The following is a 19,752-nucleotide window of genomic DNA, read 5'->3' on the forward strand; positions in this document are numbered from 1 at the left end:
TCTGCCATTCCCCTTGATTGTCCAAACTTAATCTGCCTAATAAAAAGTGGACATACAAGATGATTTTCAGCACCTCACCTTTTGCCAACAGCCAGGCATTGGTAAGCCATCTGGTCCCTGTTTGAAGAACAAAGTTCATGATTAAGGTTTAACAGCATCTCTCAACAAGCACCCACACCCACACCATTCCATATCTCACAAATGAAAACTTGTTTAGGAAGATAAGTAAGATTGAAACATTCAGCAGAAGAATGGGTGGGATGCATGAAGATTCTCTTAACACACATAATCCTGTGTTCCTTGGATTTTCTGAAAAACAATTAACCACCATAGGAACACTTTAAAGATTAGCAAGTGCCTTATTTCATGCAAATTTATTTGTGGCTTTGAGATCTCCATTGATCCATATGTAATTGTGGTAATGGAAGGACAATTAGAGTTCCAATGCAGCAAGAAGGATGTTGTAGGTGGCCTTTACCAGTTTACTGCCTTGGATCAACTGTGGAGTTGAACTGGACTAGTTAGTCCATTTAGGCAGGACAGGATAGGCTTGGAAAATGACAAAACTATTCAGAATAATCTTTCCATGAGCAAGAGTGTATCATTTCTATCTGGAATTACTCTCCCGGGAGTAAATCAATTCAGCTGTAGGCTAGCTAAACCCAAACATGCTGGTTTATTTTCAGTAAGAACGTGTTTAGAATTAAAACTCTCTACATGAAAACTAATGAAAACTAAATTCACAGAAACAATAAGAGTGGAAGAAGAGTCCTGGATCAGAACAGACTAGTATTGTGGCCTATCGGATGCCCATGAAAAGCTCGTAAAGGAGGGCATGAGTGCAACAACACTACCCTCTTGTGATTCCCCAGCAACTGGTATTCAGAGACATCCTGCCTCTGATACTGGCCATAATATAGCCATCATGACTAGTAGTTAGTGGGAAGGGTGTCTTGATCACGTGAAGCCCTTACGCATGTGCAGGAGCTCATGCATTTGGAGTTGCTTCACAAAAAACCACATGCAATGCAGAGTGGCTGAAAGAAGAGATGTGATTTTAGAAGAGGGGCTAAAGGTATTGACTACAATGTTGCCCTCCACATGAGTAACATATGCATAGGGCATGGGTAGGCATGCTAAGGCCCGGGGCCCAGATCCGGCCCAATCGCCTTATAAATCCGGCCTGCCTACGGTCCAGGAATCAGCATGTCTTTACATGGGTGCTTTTATTCAAAATGCATTTGTGCTTTTATTCAAAATGCATCTCTGGGTTATTTGTGGGGCATAGGAATTTGTTCATTTTTTTCTTCAAAATATAGTCCGGCTCCCCACAAGGTCTGAGGGACAGTGGACTGGCCCCCTGCTGAAAAAGTTTGCTGACCCCTGGCATAGGGCTTCAGAGTATCTGAATATAAGTTCTACCATCCTCATTGGCCTCAGTGGAATCAGAAAGTGGCAGATGATGGGGGGCTGGAGCACCTGAGTTGGCGTGGGCATGCTGGGAACCATTGGAGCAAACAGGATTGTTTATCCCCCCCCCCCCATTTTAAATACCTTTTCTATTCACTGGGCAGCTGGCCAAATATGTCCACAGTGACAAGTCATTTTATTATTCTTTTAAAATATATTGGGCAGTAGCCAATTGTGTGCTTCCTACCACTAGTGCAAGGATTTTGGTTGTTTAATGGAATTTCCCTTTCTTCTCTTCTCTTCTCCTCTCCCCACCTCACCCCCACATCTGTCCTTGGTATTTCCCCAATGGAGCAAATTTGGGAAGAACATGGGAGACATGTAGGTAGAGGAACAGGACGGGCAGTTCCATTGTCTAAGTGGAAATATTGAAATAGTTTGTGAGTGGGCCCAATTCAAGGTCAAGGCAGTTGTGTAATTTACACTTGGATTTTCTATATGCCAACAAATTTCCTTTTGGGAGATCTTCAATAATTTGAGCAAACAACAACAACACTGCTAGTGGCTATTAAGTTTGTCCTATAGCTGCCTGCCTTCTGTTTACTTCCAGACAGAAATGATACTGCAAACCTTCCCCCCCTTTACGAATCATGAAGGCATGCTTGATTTACTTGCAACCAAATACATAAACTATAAGTTATCATTAATCAGAGGCAAACCAAATATAACATGGACTGTGTAGTCAGATAAATATTCATTTGATAACTTAGATTAGAAACATTGTGCTTGAAATAAAACCTACTTAACTTTAACATTCGTGCTTAAACTATACAAACAGTATCAGAACATGCAGATCAGCTGTAACTGCTAACCATTAAAAAGCCTTTGGCATTTTCTAGAAATGTGTAAATAATGTTGATTTTTAAAATGAATGAAAATAATAATAATAATATTTTGATAATAATGAAAATAAAGAGTGTTGCCAGATTGGTACAAGGGAGAGGGATCGATGAGTAGAATTTTAGTATAGGTAGGAGCTTGAACTCATGCTAACATAAAGTTGGGAACTGTTGTGTATATTGTGGGAAATTAAGTTTCAAAGGAAAGACTGTTACACTGGAAACATTTAAGAAACAAAGACAGTGAGGGCTTTGGGCTGCAGGCCATTAACTCCTTACAAATGTCTGAGAAGTGTGTAGCATTCCAATATATAAGAGTGGAACTGTTCATAGGACTGCAGACACATTAGTGAGGTCCTAAAGACTAGTTCCAAGTCATCCTAAATGCCTATATAATTTTAGGCAAAAAACAACAACAACAAAAACCCAAACCTATACCATCGTCTCCATATTTTTAACATTGGCAGCAGTAGAGAGCTCCATGGAGGATTTTGATTAAAGTGCCTATTCTAATACATCAAAAAACATTTCTCACTAACAATATCAGGGGGATATCTTTACTCATACATGCGCAGAGAACTCTGTTAGCATAGAACAGACTGGAGCAGCTCTGTTGTCCAACAGATATGGTACACATTAGAGGCCATGGCCTTGATCCTTTGTGCATTAACAGAGCTCCTTCCTGTGTGTGTATTTTCCCTTTCATTTAAACAGAAGCTATCCCATTTACGGAAGTTAACAAGGTGTGGTGCAGTTGTCAGAGGGCTGGACTAGGATATGGAAGACCAAGGCATAAATCCCTGCTCAGTCTTGGAGCTCACTGGGTGACTTAGGCAAGCCACAGTCTCTCAGTCTAACCTAGCTCACAGGGTTGTTGCAAGGAGAAAAATGGGGAGGGGGGAATCTCGTATACTGCCTTGAGCTTCCTGGAGAAAAGGCGGGATATAAATGTAACGAATGAATAGGCACACATAGGTGTGCTTGAATTCCAGTGCCCTCAAGTGCTTACTGAAGTGGGGTGTCCGTGTATACCAGGGGTTGTCAACCTGGTCCCTACGTCCCACTAGTGGGCGTTTCAGGATTCTAGGTGGGCGGTAGAGGGTTCTACGGCACAAGCTGAATCCTCCTTCCATCGGGCACTGGTGGGTGGTAAGGAAATTTACCATCAAGAAAGATGCATTATTGGGTGGTAGGTATAAAAAGGTTGGCTACCCCTGGTGTACACAGTGGAGCTACCATATTAATATTACTGCAGGGAATAAAAAATGATCTCGCATTAAAGTGGCTTGGATTAGAGATTAATTCCTCCCCCTGCCTGTCTGAAGCAGTCTGAATACAGTTATACCTCAGGTTGAATGCGCTTCAGGTTGAGCGCGTTCGAGATGCACTCCACGGCAACCTGGAAGTAATGGAGCGTGTTACTTCCAGGTTTCGCTGCTTGCTCATGCGCAGATGCTGAAAATGACGTCACGCGCATGTGCAGAAGCAGCGAAAAGCGACGCATGCATGCGCAGACGTGCCGTCGCTAGTTACATTTGCTTCTAGATGCGAATGGGGCTCCGGAACGGATCCCGTTCGTATCCAGAGGTACCACTGTACTTAAAAGTTTGGAACATGTTCAGGAATGAGCTAAGATAAAATGTGTAGGGCAGGAATAAAAATGATACGTTCTTTAAATTGGGCATTCCTGTGGTTTATATATCTGGTTTGTGTCAGCAAAGAGGGCAACTTCATTCTTGTAAGTAGGGATAGAACACATTTTGGTGGTGGTGGTGAGGATGGGGAGAGAGACAAGCAATCTTGAAGTAGGGTGGGTGGGAATTACACTTATTGTCAAGGCTGGAATAAAACAAACTCAGAATCATTGTATGGTGGCGGGCGCAAAGTGCTTAGTGTTACGTTGCAGATGTTGATAGGATGTTGTGATCTCTGGATACTGTTACGATCACCAAAGCAGCCAGTTTGATCATGCACATGCATGTACGGGGACATGTAAATGTAAAGTCTGGTCAGTTTAAACTTTACATTGGAAACAGCTGACTAGAAACACAGGAATTGCATGCGGGTTGGTAGGAAAGAGCAATACTGTACCAATTGGCAAGGGGCATCCAGCCCATCCAGGCCTGGCTGGCCTGGCTCCCCTTTTTCCCCCTTAATTCCTCGGAATCCCTGTTTGTAAAGATTAACTTGCAACGTTACTAAGAAATATAGTTTGCATTGACTTCGCTGGAATAAACAAAGAAGGAAGGAACAAAAGGAGGAGCAAGCTAACAAGAGGCTTATAATGTTGGTATTTTGCTTCTCAGAAAGAAGCCACGTAGCAGAGCAAGTGACCTGTATGACAAAATATTGCTAATAATTGCAAATGCAAGCCTTTATACCACAAATTATGGAAATGTTTGCCGTTAGTATCTATTCTATTTTTAAAATCTTCACTTTTTTTTGGAAAGAGTTAGATGAAATGTCACCATTTCTTTAAATGCTCTTCAGTCTGAATACCAGCATTAGACAATATCATTAGCTTGCTCCTCCTCATATTGCAGCGACCTACTATATTACTGTATGAGGAGACATGTCCAATACACAAGTGAGACGTACCAATGGGCAAGGTGCATCTAATCCAGGGGCACCCTGTTCTCCTTTCTCCCCTTTAGGCCCCTTTTTGCCTTTCTTTCCCTTTTCCCCCTGTGGACACAATGGTTTGGACAAAAGAAATGTTTCATTCTTTTCAGGGGAAAAAAAGAGAGAGATGCTTTAAAATATTTTTTTTAAGCCAATGGAGGGCTGAAAGGACACTTACCACTGTGTTCTACTTTGCATGATGCATTATGTGGAAAAATAAATGGTGATCATGAGCAACAACTGCATCAGTTGGGTTTTACTTAGCTTCCGTACTGATGTCATCATTATGAACAATTTGAATCCTAGAGCAGGGCTTGAAAGCATGAATGCTTTGTTGGTCATTTGAGTCAGAGAGGCACCTGAAAGTGCCTTCAGATAAAATCCACCCCGATCAGCCTGCTCGTGAAGACATGCAAGTTCCAACACATTCAGCAAGGCTCAGTACATTTACCTTGGTTGAGGAGCCGCTTTCTCACGGTTCTTTCCCAAGAAAATGCTGTTTTTCCCAGGGACAGGGGCATTTGCCCCAGCCACACCCTTTTCACATACCATATTTTTCGCCCTATAAGACGCACTTTCCCCCCTCCAAAAATGAAGGGGAAATGTGTGTGCGTCTTATGGGGCGAATGCAGGCTCCTTGGCTTCAGCGATAGCAACACGAAGCCTCCAAAGCCTGTGCTCTGGAGGCTTTGCGTTGCTTCCGCTGAAGCCAGGAGAGTCTGCTCTTTGAGGCTGGCGGTGGGGGAAAGCAGCGCCCCCTCCATCGCCAGCCCCAGAGGATGGGGGGCAGCGGGAAGGCGCGCAACGCCTTCCCGCTACTCTCAGACCCGGCTTTGAGGCTGGTGGTGGGGAAAGCAGCGCTTCCCCCATGGCCAGCCCCAGATGATGGGGGGCAGCGGGAAGGCGCGCAACGCCTTCCCCCTACTCTCCAACCCTCCTGTGGGCTTTTGCAGGAGATGGGGGAATTCCCCCACCTCCCACAAAAGCAGGCAAAAACTGCATGCTCTTTAAAGGGGCTCCGCGGCTTCTGCTGGCTTTTCTAGGAGGTGGGGGAATTCCCCCACCTCGTAGAAAAGCCCGCAGGAGCCGCGCACCCTTTGAAGAGCGCGCCCCTCTTGGGGGCTTTTTCCCGAGGAGGGAGAAGGGACTGACTGTCCGTTTCAGTCCCTTTTCCCTCCTGGTCGAAAAGCCCGTAGGACTCGCGCACCGCTCCTGTGGGCTTTTGCGGGAGGTGGGGGAATTCCCCCACCTCCCGCAAAAGCAGGGAGAAGGTCTTGGAGTAGCGCACAGGCTGCGTGCAGCCTGTCCGCTACTCCCAGAGCTGCGGGGGGGAAATCATATTTTTTCCCTTGATTTCCCCCCCTGAAAACTAGGTGCGTCCTATGGGCCGGTGCGTCCAATAGGGCAAAAAATACGGTATGTGCACAGACTCCTAGTGTTGTGTGGGACTGAGCCACAGAGCACAGAGAAGTCACTCCCCTTTCCAATGTAGTGCAATGTAAACTGCACCTGAGGGAAATTCATGCCTTTTTTGTACAGAGAGAGCTGCCCATTCCACTGAAATGAATGGGAAACATTGCGCATAGATGAATTCCACATCTATCTAAGTATGCAAACATTGCTCCGAATTGGGATTTCTCTTCATAAAATCTTTCTGCCAATGAGGGAACTATTGTCCTAAGCGTGCTGCACTTTAATACTTAGGAATGCTTCCTCTATCCAAAGGATGGAGTTCAGCTTAACAGGGACTGAATAGATCTGTGTGGTGCAGCTTCACTGAACAGAATAAAGCTGAATGAGAGGAGAAAATAAGATGAACCAAATCTGTAGCGGATTTTAATGAGGTCAATTTGCTTCTGTTCCCAAATGACTGTTTTTGTCATTAGTTCTAAAAGGGTCTTGGCCAAATATGCTCTGCTAATCCCATTCTTAAAAAGTTCAATAAAAGGCCATCAGTCACTTAGAGAATTAAGCATGTATTCTCTTTTTCTGCCCTGCAAAAGGATTCAAAAGAAATCTTCTTCGTCAAAAGATCCTCTGATCCTCTTTGCAATGTACATTCTTTTTCTAACGCAATATTAGAACGTGTTCATTAAAACATCACTTTCAGAGCTTAGTTATGTGTCCTGAATTTGAAACTGAAAAATCCAGCCATGTGGTTGAAAATGGAGCTGCTTTTTAAGGGGCGTGCATTATAGGAATTTTAGAATTTTGTGCTAATGCACAGATTTGATGAAACTGATTTGATGCTTAGGTGGACTGAATTGCTATCTGAGAAAATGACTTTATTTTCAGCCAGAGGGGGAGACAGTCTGAGAACTAATTTAAAATAGATCTCACAAATGACCAGATGATCACAATGGTAAATGAGTTTCAGGCTCACTCACAGTTTTTAACAAAAACCAAAAGTGCCTCTCTTTGCTTGTTTGTTTTAATTTTAAAACCCACCACACGCAATGAGGGGAAATCAAGAATATCATAGAGATGGAGAAATAGCAAAAGGAAAATTAGTAGAATAAAATAAAGAGCAACCAAGGAAGGCTTGTCAAGGCTGTGGTTGGAGGAAAGATTTAATTTGTAAGGAAAAGGGGTAAAAAAAGGACAAGATGAATTGTAAGGAAACAAGGTAAAAGGAGAAGGGAGGGATGCACCTCTGAAAGGGGAAAAGGGATTAGGATGATGAATAGTAGGGCTAAAAAACCTGTGGTCCCCCAGATTCCATGGGACTCCAAGTCCCATCAGCTCCAGCCAGCATGGCCAATGGCCAAGGGTTGATGGGAGTTGTATTCCACAACATCTGTATGACCACAGGTTCCCCATCCCTGACATAAAGGAAATGAACATTCACCCATTTTCTCATAAAAAATATTATGCATCCATTTACAGCAGAATATAAAACGTTTGCTAGACTTGCTTTTTCATGTTACAATGTCTTAGGCAGAGCACACATACTTTAAAACCAATTGCAAGCTCACCTTAAGTTAATGTAAAAAATAATAATTATCATACTATTATGCATTTGAAAAGTGAAATTACACAACACACATGATATACTATGGCATATAGGACAAACATTCCAATGAGAATCAAACACATTTCCATGGAGAGATATACTGTATTACATCATATGAATGACACTATTTGCCTGTCTTGTCTGTGTGCCAAAATATTACGTAGAGGCACTTAGGGGGAAACAATTCAGAAACTTAGGGGACACAGAAAACCACGATTCAAGTAACTCTATTTTGTTTGGAACACTGTGTTTTTCTTCAGTGTGATAACAAAAGCAATGGCCAGGCTAGCTTCCTGGTGAAGTAGTAGCCTTAAATATTTGCCATTAAGGAAACAAAGGGAGCGGTTTGGCACCAGAGGGCAAATGGGTGGGCTCACTCCCTCCCATCAACTCGCTGGTAGTTAGAAAGACAAAGGCCAGAGTGGAAAGTTGAGTGATGTGAGATAGCAGCTGGATGCAAAAGCTGTAGGCAGGGAAGCCAGAGAAGGAGCCATGCTGGATTGCTCCCAAGTCTGCAGCTATGGAAGGAACAAGACCCTTATAGGGTGTTAATGCTGTGAACCCCTCCATCATAGGCTCAGGTTGTCTATATGTGTAAATAAACCATATATCATTAAGACACTAAAGTGTCCACTCCTCATTCCAAAGGAAGACGAATACTAGGTAAGTGCCTGGAATCTCGCACCCCCCTGGATTATGTAGGATTTAGATTTGGAGGTAGTGTTTAAAGGACAAGGAAGCATTTATGGATTTTAAAGGCAAATCTCAATCCAAATCTCAATTCATTTCCTACTCCTAGAAAATCTAGGGGAAATCAATACAGTTTGTCCTTGCAGTTTTTGCCATCGTTGACTTCAACAAACAATGGTCTGGCTAAGGAAGTAAAATGGCCTCATCCTAAGACTTACTGAGACAGCAAATAAATGGTTATGAAGGGGAAACCAACTGCCACAATGGCATTGGCACAAGCTTCTGTGTTATACCACCATTTCAGGGTTGTTCCCTAGCTTTGGAAACTGAAACAGTTATTCTTCAGATAAATATGATTTAAATAACTATCCATTTTCACTCTTAAGTTTGCAGTTAATGCTTCTCAGTTGGAAGCTGATAAAATTTTTCTGTTTCCTGGTTTTACACGTGAAGTGGTACTCATGTGAATTCAGGGGGGCAGGGCCACAGTACTACCCCACTTTGTGGTTTCCCACCTTTCCCCTGCATGGGAACAACAAGCTATAAACACAGACCTCTATGTGTGATAGGCTTCCCTGGGAGGTGGAACCTTGACTGTGAAGGATTCCAACAGCTGGGCAACCATAGGCATGTAGATTTCTCCCCTTGCAGATATTGATTCCTAACCTACACAGAACTGAGGCCGCAGAAGCTCAGGAGAAACACCACAGCCCCTGCCCCCCAGTTAAATGCATAAGAAGCACATCACCTGCCAGAATGCCAGAAACTGGACACTGTTAACTTATTTCTTTGTCCTTGCCCTTACTTGCTGAAGCTGATTATTTTAATATTAAAAATGTTCCCAACGCAAAGATCTGTGGGTCTCTGATATACAAGTCTGTTCACTTAAATGCCAGAGAACATAAGAAGCCAGACCACCGGGTCCAGCTAGCTCAGCACTGTCTACTCTGACTAGTAGCAGCTCTCCAGGATATTCAGGCAAGAGCATATTTCAAGCCCTACCTGGAGATGCCAGTCATTGAAGGAGGGATTTTTGCATGCAAAACTGATGCTCTACCACTGAGCTATGGTCCTTCTCCACAGCTCTGAATGGGTAATAAAAATATTCATAAAGAGCTGCTGCTGTCATTGACTTGGATTCAAAGAGCTGTTCGGATAATAGAAGGGAATTAAATAATAATCTAACTACGTTCTTCATTTAAGACATTTGTATACCACTCTTCTAATCCCAAAATGATTTACATGAAACATATTTAGAATCACATAAAATATAAAAATAACTATGTTTGGGGGGTTTGTTGTTTTTTTTTAAAAAAACTCAATAAAAGTTGAGCGCTTTGCTGAAGGATGGACATTCCCCCTTCCCTTGTTCACATTGAACACATGAAGGTGAAAGTGGGACCGTGACTGGCGGTCATAGTCATTGACTATGTCCCATACCTCTGTTGTTTCACTGAACAGTGAAACAGGTCCCTATGTGCATATAGCTGTTCATGCACTGGGGGCTCCCACACAATTTGGAACCTCACGTGATGAGAGTTCCAGATCACATGGAAGACCCTTTATGTTTACAACTTTCAGATGTTCTACCGAGAGTGTGGAATTCATGGGTGTGAGGATTCTGATGTTGGAGGAGGCAGTGAACTGCACAGAGGGGCTCATCTGCACAGTCCTCAAGGGGCAGTCCTTCAAAGTGGCCAGGGAGGTCTTCTCCTCCTGGCTACATTAGAAGATTGTAGAACTCTGCAGGGATCCCCCTAAAGTATCTTAAGCAGCCCTGTGGCATAGCTAGCCTAGAGAAATACTTGACAGCCCCATGACAACCTTAGCTAATTAAGTTTAGATGCATGTCACATGCCATTTTCTAGGTTTCAAACACAGTTTGCCATTTTGCATGGAAAACTGCTGTTTTATCAAAGTGAGCCTAAAGCTCTGCTGGGCTCATGGAACTAGATTTATGGCTCATGAGGTCCTGTCCACTGATCTGATTGGGGAATCTCTTGCATGTGCAAGGGGCCTGTTTGCACATTAGAGCTCTGACTTTCAGAACTCTGCCAGTGCAAGCGAAGTATACGTAACGAACTGCACAGAGATCTGATTTCACCTTGTATCCCCAAGAGATTTGCACCTGCACCAGACCTCCCATACTGGCCAGGAGAGGATCAATCATGGCACATGGGAGCAATCCAATGACAATTAGGCACACTGAAGGTGCATCAACAAAGTTAAGCCCTTAATTGTGTGCTTAACCATCACTTTGAGAGCTGAAATGTACCCAACTTTCTCTGGATTAGCTCAAAGTGTTTTTGGTTTAGCTTTCGTCTTCTCAGCAACAAGCCAGATGCTTTCCAGGTATAAATACAGCATCCATTTAATTGAAGCCAATGGACCTATATTGATTTACACAAGCTGTCAATCTGTCCCAGTGTCTCCTGCCGTGTTGCTACTCCAATGTCTCTTGTCAGTAACTACTGTATAAACAAACACAGACTGTCAGGAGTCTTGGAGGAGAAAGCCTCTCTTCTCCCATTATGGAAACTGCTGACCTTTTGGGATCTGGGTGGAAGCTTTCTTTCACATTCTGACAGATGACTTTGTCTAGCAAAGATCCATGACATGGCTTTTGGCACACAGAAGGAAGAAAAGTCTAGCTTAATGGGACAAATTATAGGACTGGGACAAAAGAGCTGACTAGGCTAAGTAATCAAACAACAGTTAATAGCATTGAAGTCACCTTTTCACCCTTTTCTCCTACATCACCCTTTTCTCCACGAGGACCAGGGAAACCCTATAAAAAATGAACAAAAATACCTCTATTGGCTTCTGTATGTGGGCTTGCCTGTATTGTGTAGCTGAATTATCCACACACACACACACACACACCAAGAAAACTGTACCAAATGATTTTGAAATTAGAAAGCGCATAATAGCAAGAAAGTTATTGAAGATGCCCAGCAAAAGACACCCTTATTTTCCTACATGCAAATTAGCACTGGCAATGTTAAAAAGAGAAGTGCTTCTGTCAAGTAGGCAAAATGGTTACAATTATTTCCCTCCCCACACTGCAAAAGAAGTTGCGTAACAGGAATGTCCCAACTGCAACTTCTGTTGAGAAATACACTCGGTTGCAAATCAAAACCTGCAATCAGTGGTGCTTGAAAACACAACTGCATGGAGGCTGCTCCATGTGTCAAAGTGTTCCTCTAAACAGCTTCTCATGAGCTTTCAACTGTTGTTAACCATGCAATAGAGACGTTCTCTGCATGGTGAAAACCACCAGAAATTTGTAAGGAGCTGCTATCACAAATGGAGTGTCATGCCACACACTCCCCATACGGTTACATTTTCAAGCACTACTGTCTGCATCTGTAGGCCTCTGGAGAATTATAATAGAACTTTCCGTGATCATCTGTCAGGTGCTCTAGTTAGCAGCAGTTGCTGTAGGCACTTATGAGTGGCACTATTTATGGTGGGATTTACAAGACTGCCCTTACTTAGCACTGCTTTCTCCACACTCTTCAATGTTATTTTCCTATCTCTATGATTATTTTCAAGGCAAACGACAATGCAATGTTTAGTATATTCTCTGCATGATTGTCATGCACAACAAATGGGGGGAAATTCAACATGCTCCAAGCATGCAACTATTGCTGTAAAACAAACATGTACCTACCACACAAATAAAGTGATGATAAATATTACTTACATCAAGGCCAGGTTCGCCATCTTTGCCCTATTAAAGAATCATATTAATTATGTTAAGCTTTGTTAGCTCAGCTTGTGTAAGACGTCTGCCAGGACTATTCAGGCATGCAGCTGCTGTATTGTGTATACAACACAGACTGGCACAACAAGCTCTCCTAAATAAAAGACAATAATGGAGAAGATGGAGGAGGAATCCAGCCTGCCTGGTTTCCACAACAGACTCACATTATCCTATCTGGGCAGATCATGATCCAGATCATATCAATGTTCTGCTTCAAAATCTGCACTTCAGTGGATTCCACTACAAGCTGGTGGTCTAAGGTCTGCACTCTTCCATCTTTTTCTTTAATACTTCCAAAATAAGGTCTCTAGCCAACCACAACTTGAGTTGTTAGCACAAGGGGCTTCTTGCCAACATGTGCTTTGAATGCAGATAGAGCAATGGCATTCCATTGTTCCGAAGGGAACAATGCCCTTGTGTGAGCACTGGTTGTTTTTCAATGGGAATTGCAGGGGGTTAGGGTGACAGGAACATGAAGGGTGTGCAGCAGATCAGGTCTCACTCTCTGCTGGCCAGAATAGAGACCGCCAATCTCCCACTGCCTTGGCCCTCCCCTGTCCCCCTCAGTAAACTGCAGCAACCTGATGCATTAGGAAGGCAGGAGAGCAGCTCGACCCCTCCAGCCACTATTGTTTATGTGTGCATGGAGACAAGAGAAACAGAGAGTGGGGACTGCTCTGCTTATTGCAACCAGACATTAATGGAGGATAGGATAGGTCTCTGTTTGAAGTGGTGTCTGAGTACTGCCCTCCAGCTGAAGAAGCCCCCTCTTTGAAGGGCTATCCAATCCAAGATAAAGAATCATTGGAAGGGAGAGCAGTTGGCACACAGGCAACCTGGCCACAGTCTTCCTCACTATGGTGAGATGCATTTTTTTAAAAAATTAAATTACATCCATACATAAAAATTAGCACATGCACATTTTATATAAAGCAGTATCCTCTTCTGTCCTCCTTTTTGGTGATGCCTAAGTACCACAGGGACGCAGGTGGCACTGTTGGTTAAACCACAGAGCCTAGGACTTGCCGATCAGAAGGTCGGCAGTTCAAATCCCCATGACGGGGTGAGCTTCCATTGCTCGTTCCCTGCTCCTGCCAACCTAGCAGTTCGAAAGCACGTCAAAGTGCAAGTAGATAAATAAGTACCACTCCAGTGGGAAGGTAAACGGTGTTTCCGTGCTGCTCTGGCTCACAAGAAGTGGCTTAGTCATGCTGGCCACATGACCCGGAAGCTGTACTCCGGCTCCCTTGGCCAATAAAGCGAGATGAGCACCGTAACCCTAGAGTCGGTCACGACGGGACCTAATGGTCAGGGGTCCCTTTACCTTTAAGTAAGTGGGAACCCTGGACTAAAATGTCACAAAATTCCTACATGGAATGTACTTCAATGAATGTAGAGTACATAGCATATATCCTTATGTAGTTGGCCACATGTAGAGTGTCAAGAAAAAGATAACATACCATAAAGTCTAAGATAGATCCCTGTATCTCTCTGTCCATCTACCTGAAAACTGTCCGGGCAGTTTAGAGAGCAGCTAGGGGAATGAGTAATTCCCCACTAATTTCCATTAGTGGAATCTTCTGTTGGACGAAAAGCAATTCTATGCATAGAAAGACACCTTAAGAGCCAACTCATTCTTCATACTTCTGCAAGTTTAATAAAATGTTGCAGAATCAATTTGAATTCTGGGATATTCATACAAAGCAAAAGCCAAATAACGCATATTTCAAAATTATTTTATATTGGATATATGGCATTCTCCTCATCCTGCATATGTAAACAATGGAAAACTACTTGTATTGGACAAAAATATTAAGAATCACCTTCAATGGATTGTGATACCTACTTAGTCCATCCTTCCACACAGGAAGAAATCAGTTTGCATAAGGGTTTTTTTTTTTAAGATGCTCTATGAAACTGTAACAGATTCCCCCAAAATGCAAATGAATCACAAAGCATTTTGCATAAATGACAGCTGATTGCCCTTTGTACTGGAGAGTCTTTTGAGGTATTTAAGGAGAAACAACATGATCCTGAGACTTTATTATTGACCTGAATTCCTGCCATTACTTTCTGGTGCCTAGAGACAAGCAATAACACATGTACGGCAAAATGGAAATGGCAGGAGTTGCGCAGAGGGGGTCACTTTTAATTCTGGCTTTTCTCATTGTTGTTAGTTTATGTCACAACCTACTCTATTATTTATGCATAGATGCATGTGAGAGAATGAAACTGCCTAAACTTGAGATAAGGGATGGCCGCATGAGCAGTGACCTTGGGCAACTTAAACTAATTGCATTTCTCTGTGATGAATGGTCATAAAACACAGTAGGATTTAATCAAGGATTTCTGAAAATTGCACTTTCCAAAGATGTCGTGTAACTTACAGGCAAGCCATATGGACCTCTGGGCCCAGGATCTCCTGTGGTTCCCTTTTCACCCTAAAATACAATATCAGAAATGTTCATTACAAAGGGCAAAGAGGCTTTGTTTTCAATTATGCAGTATTTATTGTGTATTTGAAATCCATTTATTTGTGTAGCATTTATTTCAATTACACAATATTTATTACATTTCTGTCCTACCGAACATTCAGGGTTGCACATAAAGTTATCCTGTTTCTCTCCCCACTCCCAACATACCTGAGGTCATCCTAAGGTTAGCCAGTATACTTTATGTATGAGGGCAGAAATAGACATTGCATGGGAGCTTCCTCATTAGCTGTCTTGACATCTTTTAAATACTGAAATGAAGTTGCAGGTGGCTGTCATTTGGGGTGGGGGAAAGAGTATTGTCAGGGGTGGTTGTTAAACCCTTCTCCCTCTTTGTCATTTTCTTAATCAAAAGTATTCTCCCAGGTGCATTTGTTCTGTATGGGAACAATCTAGTCACACGTATTTTCTCCTTGTGCAAATAGCAACTGAAGAGGAATGGGAACCACTCTTACTGCTTTTCCGGGGGGGGGGGGGGGGAATATAGCAGCTTGGTTGTGCAGCTTGGTTCTCAATGGGAATTCAAAGCCAGGTCTCGCTGATATGAGGCCAGCCTTAAGTGGCTGCAACACACTTTCTATAGGCTTCAATAAGCTGTTTAAAGAATGAAACCCTCTACCAAAGATGCCTAACTCGTGTGAGACAGTACAGTGGTACCTCGGGGTAAGTACTTTATTTGTTACAGAGGTCTGTTCTTAACCTGAAACTGTTCTTAACCTGAAGCACCACTTTAGCTAATGGGGCCTCCTGCTGCTGCCCCGCTGCCGGAGCACGATTTCTGTTCTCATCCTGAAGCAAAGTTCTTAACCCGAGGTACTATTTCTGGGTTAGCGGAGTCTGTAACCTGAAGCGTATGTAACCCGAGGTACCACTGTATCTGTTTCTTTAATTTGTCATTATGTGCCTTAATATGGACACAGAGGTACTATCCAGAACTTCTCCATATACCAGAATGCTTGAGATTTGAACTTTGCTCTGGTTTATGCCTAAATGTACAATGGTCAACTGCTATGGAGTGCTTTTAAAAAAAATTTAATTAGCCTTTTTTGCTAATATGTTACCAGTTATTGCCAAAAGCAGTAAAAGATTTGAGTGCCTTCCACTGGCAATAGAGAATAATAGAATTGTAGAGTGGGAAGAGGTCACATGGGTCATCTAGTCCAACCTCTTATAATGGAGGAATGTTTTGCCCAACGTGTGACTTCAATCCATGACCCTGAGATTGAGAGTCTCATGCTTTACTGACTGAGCTATTACACATATTTTTGAAAAAACAACAACATTTTAGCTTTAAAATTCTGGACCTTTAAACAATTTGGTTGTTTTTTTTTAATTTAATTTTTAAAAACTAGTATGTAGCTAGGTGGGTTTTTTGTTAGTTTGTAAATTGCTTTAGGTTGCCTTGAGCATGATAAAGTGACTAACAAAATATATAAGTAACTATAAACCCCCACAAATTAAATAATAATTTATTATTCTAGGTCTCTCTTTTTTGGGGGGGGTGCGAATATGTGTTATTTTTTGCACAACTACGAACCCTCTTTATTTATATCTGCAAGAGAACGAACACAATTAAATATGCTGAACTGATACCTTTATCATGCAAAAGAAGTGAACCCCCCCCAAAGAGAAGATCTCCTGCAAACACTCACTCTGTCTCCTTTTGGACCTGCAAGGCCATGAGGACCAATTGGACCATCCATGCCCTGAAAGATTAAACAAATAGGAGCTGACAACTCTGAATGAAGGTTTATAATTAGCAAAGAATTTCATGAGAATCAGGCAGAGAATATGGGCTGGACTTTCACTGAAGGGGCAGCTGAGCTCCCAGTCCTTCTGGCAAACTCAAACCGTGCTTCCTCCCATCTCATTCATCTCTACTTTCATGTTGTAGATCAGCTGATTTAAAGGTTTTCAGATAGCAGGGGCATAGGTTAAAGGTTGAAACAAAGGGACTTAGGATAACAACAACAACAGCAGCAACAACAACAACAATCATGCACAATTCACATGAAGACCCACAAGGATAGATGGCAAGCTTAGAGGAGGAGATTTTAAGGTTACCGATATGCTATTCCTTTACTTCTCCGTTATCCGAAAGCTGCAATATTTGTTTCAAATAGCAGGAGAAGTGCAGTGTCTTTTAACGTGGTGTAACTTAGTGGTTTGAAAAGATCAGGAAGGGCTTGTTCTGAGCATTGCAAACAGTAGCTTTCTAACGTTGACTCTCAAGGAAGAAATAGAGAAAAAGAGAAAGAAAAGAAGGCTGATCTGAATCAAAGAGCAGTTTTACTAATGCAGGCTTTAAAAGCTGGCTTATTTAAGAAAGCTCGCAGGATCAGATCAATGCACCAGGCAAGAGTGATGCAGTCACATGGACATTTTTATTTGAATGATGAAATCAGTGATTTCACTGTAGCCTCGTCTTCTATCATATCACCTGTCATGGACAAGGTATTGTTTATTTTCTTTATTCCATGCACTAGCCCTATGTAGCAGGTATTTAGGCAGCTGTATAACAGGGTGAGTTGCAGCCGGTATTTCACACTGGACACAGCTATAGCACCTTAGGCCCTTTGCTAGCTTTTTTGTTAGCCGGGGCTCCTCCTCTGATAGAGCATCCTGTAAAATGCCTAGTCAGCACTGTACAAGAAGGGATAGCAGCAGCAGCAGTGGTACCACACTGAACTGCAAAAGAAATCTGCCTGCCGTAAAGTATGTAGATTTAGTAGTGAAGTATGACATACAAACACAAGGGACTCACCCGGGGTCCTGGCTTTCCGTCTAAGCCAGATGCTCCCTGTATGGTTAAGTGGAAGCATAGATGGCAGGGATAACACGAATGACAAGAATGTGAGATTAGTAACTGGTGATGATGAAACAAATACAACTTCTATTTATACACAGGATGTGAGCTGCTACAGGGTTCTAGAATAAGTATCACAGTACTGCATTAGGTTAGTTTTAATTTACACACAACATGAAGAGTCTGATTCTGATCCCCTTTGCAATGTGTCCCACATTAAGGTAATCTCACTATTTTTAGTGAAATTCACCTCAATTTTATGAAATCAGAATGAGCCCCTAGATGTATTAGTGCTACAAACCTCACATATTACCATGGAAGTTTATTTGTACTTTAACACACACATCTCTATTCATAGGTTAGTAAAACAGACTTTTAACTTGGAAGATAAAACAAGGGGAATTATGAATTTTGCACAGACATGTCAACTGTCTTTTCATTACCAGAACTGAATAGAGAAGAAAACTGCGGAGCATTGCAAACAATATATGGGTTCCCATTGGAATGTCCTAATGATAAGATAAGAAAAACCACCTAGATTCTTAAAGAATATTTCTATTTCTTCACTGTATTAAAATTTAAAACATGTTCCTGAGCACACCTGTGTGCTAATGGTTTTCACTGAAATTAGTTTCACCTATCACTTCCATAGGATGTGGTCTCCCACCAGGATGTATAAAACTTTTGTAAAGTTTTATACTATTCATTCTGGAACTGCTGAGGAACAGAGGACCCCTGGTGGATATTGTGTGAACAAGGAAAGCCCAATGCTGCAAAATTCAAAAAGTGCTAATACTACTGTCTGAATTAAACAGGTCAGATGGCTTCACTGGAAAGAACCAATGTCTGTGAGCACTGGGCCCTTCACATATTTTAAAACCTTGATCTTGCCCTGGAAAAGTTAGAAACTTTAATTCCCCACTGATTTCAGTAGGAAATAGTTAAGCACATGTGGAACTCCCATTGAATTCAACTGATTTAAAAGTGCTTGGTTTTCCTAGACTGTGCCTCTTCTGAACAGTGTGTCTCAATTATTTTAACTGGTTTGGACCATCTTTCATTTGACTGTGTGAAAGGTCTACTGAAAAAGACTGGTAAAACGTGTTTGTATTTATGGTATTATAAGACTACAAGAAACCAAACACTGGGTTGGATCCATATTAACTTAGTCACATATTTGTCCCATTGAAAACTGTGGGATACGTTAGTCATGATGACTATCTTAAGTCTGATTGATTTTAAAGGGGCTATAGCATGGCTAACATAGTCTAGCTCCAGCACATTCATTTCACTTCTTTCACTCAAGGCAATATTGAGTAATCCTGATTTTAGCACACTTTCATTGAAGGCAAATTTACTATAAGCACCACCAGCAAAAACTATTCCAAAATAGTCAAATCAGAACAATTCCACAAATCTATTTGTAAATGAAAAATACTTAAAGTTACACAAGCTAATTACCTAAGATTTCACTCTTAACATCTCAATCCTTATAAATACTGAACTCAAGAAAAAAAATATTGAGTTTAAATATATACACACTATACTTAAAATAGTAAAATCAAACACCACACAGCATTCAATAATGGCATAATTAATGTGGAGGAACATGATGCTGTAACATTGTTGACATTGACAAATGACACAAAAATGGTAATAAAAATTAAAACCAACAACTGACAGAACTATGTGTTATGAAATGATACAAGAACAGACTCTGGATAAAAACAAAACAAGACTAATGTTTTACTCCAACATGATATAGTTTTATATTTGCTATCGAGTAAACCAGAGTTTTTGGTTGAAAGCAGAAAGAGCAGTTTGCAATTTGCACTGAAATTGAATAGGTATTTTACTTACTGGAAGACCAAGGGGCCCTCTGTCACCCTTGTGACCTGGTTCACCCTTCAATCCTTTAAGACCATTTAACCCTGGTTCACCCTAAATGTAAAAGTATAAGTATATTGGGGGTGCTGGTAGAGGTATTCAAGCTGGGACAGAAGAGAGCCAGTCAGACGTGGATGCAAACTCCAGTTCTTTAACACAACTGGTTC

The 19,752-nt window shown here is 41.9% G+C and overlaps 2 protein-coding genes across 2 annotated transcripts in view; both read right to left on the reverse strand.

The window, feature by feature from the left end:
- The window catches only part of ETNPPL (ethanolamine-phosphate phospho-lyase), a 70,689-nt gene that overhangs the window by 34,295 nt on the left and 16,642 nt on the right, over positions 1–19,752 (reverse strand). The gene's annotated exons all lie outside the window — the stretch shown is intronic.
- The window catches only part of COL25A1 (collagen type XXV alpha 1 chain), a 303,953-nt gene that overhangs the window by 18,015 nt on the left and 266,186 nt on the right, over positions 1–19,752 (reverse strand). Inside the window, exons 31-36 of the mRNA XM_083456875.1 lie at positions 16,545–16,598; positions 14,788–14,841; positions 12,341–12,367; positions 11,369–11,422; positions 4,401–4,478; positions 79–117 (exon numbers count right to left, since the gene is read on the reverse strand). Of these exons, the coding sequence (XP_083313001.1) occupies positions 79–117; positions 4,401–4,478; positions 11,369–11,422; positions 12,341–12,367; positions 14,788–14,841; positions 16,545–16,598 (306 nt within the window). The remainder of the gene's footprint in view (positions 1–78; positions 118–4,400; positions 4,479–11,368; positions 11,423–12,340; positions 12,368–14,787; positions 14,842–16,544; positions 16,599–19,752) is intronic.

The sequence above is a fragment of the Podarcis tiliguerta genome (assembly GCF_965153285.1).
Source record: "Podarcis tiliguerta genome assembly, chromosome: 9".
Lineage (NCBI taxonomy): Eukaryota > Metazoa > Chordata > Lepidosauria > Squamata > Lacertidae > Podarcis > Podarcis tiliguerta.